The sequence below is a fragment of the Haliotis asinina genome, chromosome 14 (genome assembly GCF_037392515.1).
Source record: "Haliotis asinina isolate JCU_RB_2024 chromosome 14, JCU_Hal_asi_v2, whole genome shotgun sequence".
Lineage (NCBI taxonomy): Eukaryota > Metazoa > Mollusca > Gastropoda > Lepetellida > Haliotidae > Haliotis > Haliotis asinina.
The window spans coordinates 19236491-19247505 of NC_090293.1; the positions used below are offsets into that span (position 1 = coordinate 19236491).

The 11015-nt window shown below is 39.8% G+C and overlaps 1 protein-coding gene across 1 annotated transcript; it reads right to left on the bottom strand.

Annotated features, from left to right (window-relative positions):
* Positions 1-1955: 1955 nt before the first annotated feature.
* LOC137261801 (lengsin-like) lies at positions 1956-5897 on the bottom strand. The gene is made up of 2 exons (XM_067799586.1): positions 5744-5897; positions 1956-3297 (listed from the first exon to the last, which is right to left on the bottom strand). The coding sequence occupies exons 1-2, from the start codon at positions 5892-5894 to the stop codon at positions 2135-2137; spliced, it is 1314 nt and encodes a 437-aa protein (XP_067655687.1). The 5' UTR covers positions 5895-5897; the 3' UTR covers positions 1956-2134.
* Positions 5898-11015: the final 5118 nt, after the last annotated feature.

Consider the following 11015-nt stretch of genomic DNA (forward strand, 5'->3'; position numbering starts at 1 on the left):
AGCCAATACTTTAAACGTACAGCTACGTCCTCCGCCATTTTTTTTCACTCGAGACTATGGATAAACGGAATTCATGTAGATTTGCTTGCAATTTCAGGAAGAGTTTGTTCCGAATACACGTAATTATACTGTAATCTTAGAAAGAATGAAAAATAAAAAGACTACCTACTGTGTTCAGTGGTGTAGCCTTACCTGAATCAGGGAGTCTATATAGAGATTGTTGTAGATTGTCCCTGTCTTAATATTCAAAAGTGTCAATATACTGATATACCAGGTACACTGTACAGCATAGTGTAATAGTGTGACTATAACTCATATATTAAACATATATTAGAATATACGTGTCGTTGTAAACAAGGTCAGATATGTTATTGTTTGATGTGTTATATCATTATGCAGTTAATGTTGATAACATTCTCCCGTAACCATACAGGTAAAACACGTCACGTATGAACCATTCAAATACTGCCATGAATGCATCACATGAAATCATTTTTGCCGGTATATGTACGCAATTTACGCATATGAGCATGAGTCAAACACACTTCTCGTGGCAAAAAAGGTACTTGTCAGGTGCTGAGCAACTTCATACCAGATAATAACTCTTCAATACGTGCGTACAGCGGAGGGGTTTTCTTGTTCTCTATGGAACAAAGCTGTCACGAACGATTCTTCACGTGACAGTGCCATGTACAACTTTGAACGACACTGGTTATGGCCACCCCAACCAAAGTTAGACCACGAAGCTGAAGATTATGGGGAATTACGGTCGTCAGTTATTACAAATACAAAAATCCTTTCAGTATTGATCTTAACCACCTGACTGAAAATTTCTTGATTGACATTGATCACTACACTATACTGAAACATGAAAACTACAGGTATGTGAAAGAGCAATTTGAAAGAACTACAAACTATAAATCAGACCATATCGAGTCTGCTGAAAGGAATATATTCACTTTAGCTAGGTGAAATGGTAGCATGTTAACAAAAAAGCACATCTGATTCAACTTTCGTATAATTTATCGATGTCAGTTAAATAATTTGATAAACAGTAGGCACAAACACAGAAGAAGTATTCTTTCATCTTTGTTCGAAATGCAGCAGTTTGAAGGTAAGCATTCACTATTCGAAAAACCAGCAGAAACGTAAATCTAAGGGAAATCCTGTGAAATTTGTAGCACGATCACTTGATTGATGTTTTGTTGAACATACATTTTTATATTCACTTGTAAATCATATAACTGCCAGGTATCAAACAGGTATTCCTGAACAGTGTCTCTGCACAAAAGTGTTCCAGTATTTATCTATTTATCAGGTTTTTTTCAAATGTAGATCACTTATACTACCTTTTTTAACCATCTTTACTTTTATTGAGTTGATGTCTGTCTGGTCGCTTTCTTATTTAAACATTACTTCAAGAAATGTATATTATAGAGAAAATTTAACTGCTTTGAATGAAAAGCGACTTGATCACACATGGGCATTACTGCACACAACGTCAGTGACACTTTCTATTATTTCACACCTCAATACAGAAAACCATGGGGTATACGGACTTTTATACGCATGATTAACGTGTATGTATTTTATATGGAAAGTAATGGAACTACGTATTTCAACAGGGACAAGGGACAGGGACTGTTTCAACAGCATTCTGTAAGTCTAATTATTGCAAGCAACATCTCGTCATTTGAGGTTTTGTGCTCATTCGGCGACTCAGAGTAACCATTGAAAGCAACCTCAAATCTAGCATCAAAACATACTTGTTCCTTGTCGAAAATATAATATTGTGTTTATTATCAGCACAAGAACCTTCATCACATTCACACGATCTGAGTATAAGTATAAATTTGCCAACAAAATATATACTAACTGGTTAGCAGGTATACACACACACAACTGATTATAATATTTATTACCCTACCTTGTATATTAACAACACATGACCGCTGGTTTCGGGGCCATTGCTCCTTTCACCAAACACTCACAGAATGTTCTTGATATTATGTTCCATAACGAGAAACATTGCACACAATTTATATATTTCTCTATCAGAGCATAGGCGTTTCAAATTCAAAGGCAACAAACACATAGGGTTATAACCTACGCATTGCTACATTACTAATTCATTTTACAGGTAATCTTTTATCTCAATAGCAAATCGTTCCTCGTCAGTCTCAACGCCCTCATACTTGACAAGTTCCGCATCTCTCTTGCTCTGGACGAACCATGCCACCAGATCCTTCCCTAAAGCATCACACAATTCCTCATCTTTTTCCAGTTCAACCAGAGCTTCACCCAGAGAACTGGGAAGCAATTCCTCATGGTCTGTTTTCCCTGGGGGAGGACACTCCATCTTCTTGATGACTCCATCCAGTCCAGCAGCAATTGTAGACGCAGCAATAAGATATACGTTGCTCATTGAACTTGCAAGTCTGTTTTCAATATATGTTCTCGAAGGACCGTCGTTCTTTGCACGGACACATGCCGTTCGATCTTCGAGTCCCCAGGTGATTGCCGAAGGAAAAAGGAACATGCCAGTATTCCTATAACAATTGACAGTAGGGTTTGCAAATGCATAAAGAGCTTTGGTATGCTTCAGGATACCAGCAATGAACTGTTTGGCAACAACAGACAATTTGTCTGCAGCATCAGCATCGTAGAACACGTTTTCTCCAGATTTAGTCCAGAGAGAAAAACTGAAATGCTTCGATCCACCTACATCACTGTCTGAAAGATGGGATATGAAGGTGACTGTAAAACCGCCCAGATCCGCCATTTCTAGAAGGCCTTCCTGAAGATTGAAGGTCATATCGAGACTCTCGATTCCATACTTTGGTTTTATTACAGCTTCAAACATCCCCCTGGCACATTCAGTATGGTATCTTTCAACATCAATCTTCGAATCTTGAAAGTTCTTATCCATGTGAAAAATGGCTTTGCTGTGTTTGTTGATTAACCTATGACTGTATGGAGCAGCACTATCAAAAACTGGCTTCATGTTTTCATCAAGGATTATAAATTCAATTTCATAGCCAGAATACAAATCAAACCCAAGATCTTCTAACCTTTGAATCTGTTTTCTTGCAACATACCGAGGACAAGCCAGTTGAGGGGTGTTGTCTTTCATCCACCTAGATTCGCATATCATTTCAACAACCTTCACGCCCTCTGGTGCCCAAGGAATTGGCCTGAGAGTGTTGAGATCAGGAAAGATATTCATGTTGCCCAAACAGCGGTTTTTCTCGTGATTTACATTCACTGGATATCCTCTTGGGCCAAGAGCCAACGTACCTTCAACGGGACAAAAGTATATTCATGAAACTGTACAATTCATTCTACCTCATTATATACTGAACAACTTTAGAAACGCACAACACTAAGATGCACAGAAAAAAATGTGAAATGATAGGTTGGAATGAATGAACCATCTATCATGCTAGGGATCTCAACATGTAAAAGACACATGATAGTTTGGACTGTTGCATCAAAACACAGCCTCTTTCGTGACTCGATATGAAAATCATGAAATACACGTAATTTTAAAAATTCTGACACAATAACACAAACGCACATGAGTATAACATTTCCACACTGTTAATCATCAGTTTACGTGAAAATTCAACAGTGATTGACCCTTTTACCATTCCACGTTTGACTTGGGAACAACGAGAAAGAGCCCTCGGTTACTTAAATGCTGGATGAAGTCGGGAAGTGGCTCAAACTTTCAGCTGCCATCATTCCTCAATCGTCAGACTCTGCCAGTGCTTGCAGCAAACTGGAAGTACCCGCGACCGTCAACGTCTTTGACAGCCACATGTCTCCACGCCCAGACAAGATCAACACATTGTTGTCCGCCTATCGGAACAAAACCCGGACTGCAACACGCACAGCTTTGACAATACAGGAGAGACGTGGAATCATCAGCGACCACGGCATGCGGCACGGTTAACGTCAGTATGGCCTCAACGCTACAATGGCCCCATATTGGTACACAGACACCGATGCCGTCGCTTAGGCTGGGCTAGAACCCATTGAATATGGGCGCAGCGACAGTGGGAAGGTGTGCTCTTCACTGATGAATCTCGTTATCGTCTCAGTTATGCAGATGGGCGAGTTCGTCTTCGGCGACGTCGTGGAGAACGTTTTGTGGATTGCTGTGTGCGACGGGTAGCAAGGAACACCATGCACCTTTTGACACAAAACAATGTGGATGTGCTTCCATGGCCAGCACTTCTGCCGATTTGGCCCCGACTGAGCACATCTGGGATGTAATTGGGTGTTTTTTAATGATGGCACCACATACTGTCAATGTCCATAGACTGGAGGTCAACCTGCAACGTCTATGGCAACAGATAACCCAGAAAGAATGAGGATGTCACGTGTTTATGGATGGAAACGTCTTCTGTTCTTTATACGAAGTTTAAGAGCTAATTCTTGTTCCTTCATTAAGTGAACCCGAAGTGATTTTCCTGGAATATTCCTAGAAGCGGAGTAAAACAAAACTCACTCACTCTTCAAGTGTCTCCTGACTCAACATATCCAGTGCACAGCGTGGATATGTTGAGATAAAAACATGTTTGCGCAACGCACCTCACCTGATCACTTTCATATCAGAAAGAACACTACTTGGAACTCATGTTACATGGTCCCATGGAAAAGGTCCCACTGAGTCCACCCCAAACCCTAGAAGATGTGTGTATGCATTCAGCTGTGGAAACAAATACATAGGATATAGATCACACCCAAAAGCCATCCAGAGAAAGGAACATAAGATACACCTCATCAAAAATCCAATTACTCCTGGCAAACAAAGATTCTACATTCTAACACCAACCACTAGTAAAAGAGGTAAGGCTTCAAGAAAGCATGAAGATCTAAAGAAAGTAGAGACTGAGACCTTCCCGGTATACCCTCTCCTGCTCAATAATCGTTCGCTTTGTCTTACATTGTAATACCATTAATATCATTGGTTTCACCCTTACATTGTTATCTTTGTACATTATTCCTATCGAACTGACTTCATACTATGTTGAAATCTCCCAGCTCGTGTTGTGTAAACATATATCTATATCTATATATATATCTATATATCTCTGTCTATCTATCTATCTATCTGTCTATCTATCTATCTATCTATCTATATATATATATATATATATATATATATATCTCTCTCTCTCTCTCTCTATATATATATATATATATATATATATATATATATATATATATATATATATATTTATATATATATATTCACTCTATGCGTTGACACAACATTGACCTGATGAAGCTCAGGAATTAGGTCTAAAACATCGTATAAAGCACATGTATTCATGTTCGTCTAATTTCTTAATGCCTTTCAAGAACTTGATCAGAGATAATTGTGGACAGGCAACGATATCAACGTCAACTTCATAATACTTCCCTCGTGCAAAGTCAATGTATTTATACACATGTGAGCCCTTTACTCTGAAAACACGTACAATATCTCTCTGATATTTTCCTTCATATTTCATCGGCGGTAGCACATCCCACCGTTTTGGGTTATTTTTTTGTTTTATTTATTAATTTTTTTTGCATACTTTAATCACTAAGTCAGACTGTGGACCACCAAAGATAATATTACTCAGTCTGCTCCAAACTCGATTATTTACATATAGCTGGATTATTGCTGAGAGTATCGTTAAACTAAACTCACTCACTCAGCGAACATCAACATCGTCTTCATAATACGTACCCTCATACATAGTCAGCCCCTTGTCAAGATACTTTGCAGCATGACAGCCTCTGACGACTTGACCACAGCTCATGCCATTCAAATCGCAAAGAGCAAATCGGACATAGTCGTATTTCACCAGCTCCTTCTTGACTATTTCCATCTTCGACATTGTCACTACACTTGACATCTGATGGCATGATGTTCGTCGCAAAGGTATTTATAATGTTGAGGGAAAATATATTTCCTACGTAATGGATATTCAATTTAATTTTATCAAAATAATGGTTGTGGAAAAATAACATAGGTATGCCAAGTCATAATTAAAACTGAACATGGTGTGATTACACGAATCAAGGCATTTACACCTCAATGTTTTCACATAAGGACTGCATGCACTGAGGTGTAAGTGCATCATTGCGCATAAATATTAAATATTCAAAAATTAATACGTGATTAACACAATGACAAAAGATCCGAGTTTAATAGGTACAATGTGTGAGATCCGTGAAGGTCCGGGTTAGAATAGGCTTTCAGCAACCAATGCTTGTTCTGAAACACGACAGTGCCTGTCGTAAAATGCGACTAACGGGATCGGGTGGTCAGGATCGTTGACTTGGTTGACACATGTCATCGGTTCCCAATGTCGCAGAACGATACTCATGTTGCTGGTCACAGGATTGTCTGGTCCAGACTCGATTATTTATTTAGCTGGAATACGGCGTTGCGTAAAACTAAACTCACTCACACACTTGCAATGTGTTAGTCCCATTTCTGATCTCTCCCGTCTTAATTTTGCTGGAACATTTCTGAAGGCACACTCTCAACTCACTTTCAACTTTGAAACAACGGAATAGAATAGTTTGGGGTGGGGGGTGGGGGGTGGTGGGGTACAACAGATGCTATAAAACCCTTTCAGCATCCATATCAAATGTATAATTTCCACGTTATCATGAGTTTAATAGTCAGGTGGTCAAAGATCACGCCCCCGATATAGTGTTTATGTTTATTAACAACTTGAGACAAAGTTATATCTCATCATGTAAAAGCATTGTTTGTTGTAGTTCAAGTTCGATTACTATAGAGCGGTGTGGGATATTACCGAACAGCTGACACCACATTCCCCCTAATTCGCACCCTGTGTCATCACACATAACAATAATTTATACACACAAAGAACCTCTTAATGTGCATCATATGCACGTGTGAGGACGAGTTTATCCCGCCTAGTAAACCTGTTTCAGGCAAATATTTGAAGCGATCTAATTGTCAGATTTTGCAGTCTTGTCGGCTCTGCCGAAAAGTGACGTCTGGCTTTTCCGAACAATGACGTCGGGCTATTCCGAACACTCGTCGGGCTTTTCCGAACATTAGTGTTGGTCTATTCCGGACTATCGTCGGACTGACGACCTCTGTGACGAGTGTTTATGCTCAAGTGCGGTCATTTCGTTCATATTACATACTCTGAAGTCCATATTTTTACTGAAAATTTGTATAATTGAGTCTGTTCCAATGTATACCTGGAATAATGCTGAGTGCGTTGTTGAACATCAAACCAGGGAGCCTATGTAGAGTATCCCTAATCAAACCAACCAACCAACCAACAATTGAAACGTGCAGCTACGTTCACCGCCATTTTTTTCACTCGAGACTATGGGTAAACGGAATTCATGTAGATTTGCTTGCAATTTCAGGAAGAGTTTGTTCCGAATAAACGTAATTATACTGTAATCTAAGAAAGAATGAAAAATAAAAAAGACTACCTTCTGTGTTCAGTGGTGTGGCCTTACCTGAATCAGGGAGTCTATAGAGATTGTTGTCTTAATATTCAAAGGTGTCTTCACTCAATATACTGATATACCAGGTACAATGTACAGTATAGTGTAATAGTGTGACTATAACTCATATATTAAACATATATTAGAGTATACGTGTCGTTGTAAACAAGGTCAGATATGTTATTGTTTGATGTGTTATATCATTATCAATTTACGCATATGAGCATGAGTCAAACACACTTCTCGTGGCAAAAAAGGTACTTGTCGGGTGCTGAGCAACTACATACCAGATAATAACTCTTCAATACGTGCGTACAGAGGAGGGGTTTTCTTGTTCTCTACGGAACAAAGCTGTCATGAACGATTCTTCACATAACAGTGCCATGTACAACTTTGAACGACACTGGTTAATTTGAGAGAACTACAAACTATAAATCAGACCATATCGAGTCTGCTGAAAGGAATATATTCACTTTAGCTAGGTGAAATGGTAGCATGTTAACACAAATAGCACATCTGATTCAACTTTCGTATAATTTATTGGCACCCGTGGCGAACCACCTCCTCGTGGTGGGTGCTGGGTAACGCTAAGAGCTCGCCGACACCCCGGTTGTGGACCCGAGGGGATATTTGGTCCACCAACCCTTTTGCCGTGGGTTGCGGCCCTGTGTCGGTGGAGGAGGGGATCCTGGTGGTTGAGGGCATGGGAGCAGAACCAGTGTTCCTATTGCTCAACACACCACTTCGGCCCTGACTTCACCTAGACGGGTGGTTGAATGGGCACGCTAAGCCCTGGGCATTACTGTATGTAATGTTGCACAACATTTTGAGAATTGTAATATGTATATATTAGCTCTTGGCCGATTTTTTGATCTTCTGAATTTCAATTTTAATAGTTCATGTTTTTGCCTAGAGTCGTATGCCCAGAAGGCGGTGGCTCATGGGCCAATCTGGTTGTATTATTAATGTTTTAATTCTTCTGTTGGAGTATATCATCCGGGTATCCTCGGTGCTGTAAGGTGGAGGCCCGCATATTTTAGCATTGTCTTTGTGATACTCTATGGTGGGTGGGGAGCTCGGATGATGAACCATGTTACACCAACCATGGCTTATGAAATACCCAACAAAAAAACAAAACGTCAACTTGAAATTGATCCTGTTGATGCTGACCATAGACCGTCTCTATCGATTGAGTATTGGCCACGTTTCCTTGTTATTGAGACTCTGGACAAGCCACCTTTAAAGCTGAACCCTTTCGCAGTATGTAAGGGTATTCAAGGTATTGCTGGGGATGTTAAAAACGACGCATTAGACGCTTACGTTCGGGTGCACTGCTAATTGAGTGTGGCAAGAAACAGCAAGCAACCAATCTGATGAGTATTGAATCTTTTGTGTGCATTCCGGTCACAGTCTCTGCTCACAAAACCTTGAACACCAGTAAAGGTATCGTTAGAGATCGTGATCGATTGTTTGCTGATATGTCCGAGCTTGACATAGCATCAGAAATGAAAGAACAAGATGTGCTGTATGTGAAGCGGTTTTCGACCCGAAAGAACAACGAAACATTCCAAACGAATATCTATCTGTTTTCTTTTTCATCGCCAAATGCACCCAAATCAGTGAAGGCAGGCTACTGCAACATCCAAGTTGAAACTTACCATCCCCGACCCGCTCAGGTGTTTTAAATGCCAGAAATATGGACACAGTGTAAATACCTGCACATTGTTTGTGCTCACTGTGGTGAGAAAACACACACAACAGAAGATTGTGACAGTGATTTCAAAAAATGCACCAACTGCTCAAGCCACCATTCCTCATTTTCTAAACAGTGTCCTATTTGGAAAGAGCAGATGGAGATAAACAGAATAAAGTTTACTCAAAATATCTCTTTTTTCTGAGGCAAAAAAGACTGGTAAAGAAATCTGATCTTACAGAAAGTTATGCTACAGTCGCACAAACACGATCTGAGTCCAGATCTAAATAACAAAATCATCTACAGGCTGCCAAACTACCTTGACTCGGGTCAGTTGCGACTCTCCACAGCTTTTATCCCCTACTATATCATCTCAGACTGGGAAATCACTCCCTAGTACCTCAAAGTCTTCTGAAAACAAATCATCATCTCAGTCACACTCAAAGTCTCAGTCGACAGCTGATAGTCAGCAAACGGTGAAAAGTAAACCGAAGCCAAAGCCTGATGCTTCAAAACAACAAAGTGGCAGAGGGTCAAAGAACAAAATTCAATTGTTCAATACATACGAGTCTCTTGAAGACATGGACGTTTCTGGTGCAGTGTCACTACACACACTAAAGGTAAGTTGTTGGAGGACTTTTGTTCTGACAATGATTTATGTATTTATATTGATGGTTCCAACACATATTTGACCCGTGAAGGTCCCGGGGTAGAATAGGCCTTCAGCAACCCATGCTTGCCATAGAAGGCGACTCAGCTTGTCGTAAGAGGCGACTAACGGGATCGGGTGGTCAGGCTCGCTGACTTGGTTGACACATGTCATCGGTTCCCACTTGCGCAGATCGATGCTCATGTTGTTGATCACTGGATTGTCTGGTCCAGACTCGATTATTTACAGACCGCCGCCATATAGCTGGAATATTGCTGAGTGCGGCGTAAAACTCAACTCACTCACTCACTCCAACACATATTTACACGCTGGTACAGGGACCTGTTCTGCTCTTGACTTGTCACTCACAAATTCAGAACTACTAAATGAATTCGAATGGTCAGTCCACGATGACCTCTGTGGAAGTGACCATTTTCCAACTTAACTAAAATCTGTAACTCCATCTGATGTTCCTCCATCATCAAGGCGGAATTTTAAAAAGGCTAACAGGGCTTTATATGAAACACTGTGTTCTGAAAAACTTAAACCTGAACGTTTTATTGACGTTCCTGATGCTATTAAGTGCTTTTCTGATGAATTGAACTCTATAGCTGATGAGTGCATACCAAAGTCCTCTGCAGTTCCACATATTCGAAAACCATGGTTCAACGATGACTGCAAACAAGCAAGGAAGGCAAGGAAAAAAGCAGAACATTATTTCCGTCGCCATCCTATGGTGCATAATTTAATTAAATTTAAATTTTTAAATGCTAAAGCACGGCGTACCTTTAAACAGAACAAACTCCAATCTTGGCACAATTATGTATCTAAAATAAATTCGAGGACACCGATGTCCAAAGTATGGACTATGGTCCAGAAAATTAAAAGTAAAGGTACTAAATCTAGTGTCCATCATCTTAAACATGGAGATCAGTTACTTACGGATAAATCAGATATAGAAAATAAACTGGGTGAATCCCTCGCTAAACACTCTTCCTAATCTAATTATTTACCTAAATTCCAGCAGTATCAAAAACAACAAGAAAAGAAAACTATTAATTTCAACTCAGATAATGGGAAGATTATAATGAAACCTTTTCTATTCATGAGCTCCATACTGCTCTTGATCAAGCTCATGATACTGCTACAGGTAAAGTTTCTTTTCACCGACTT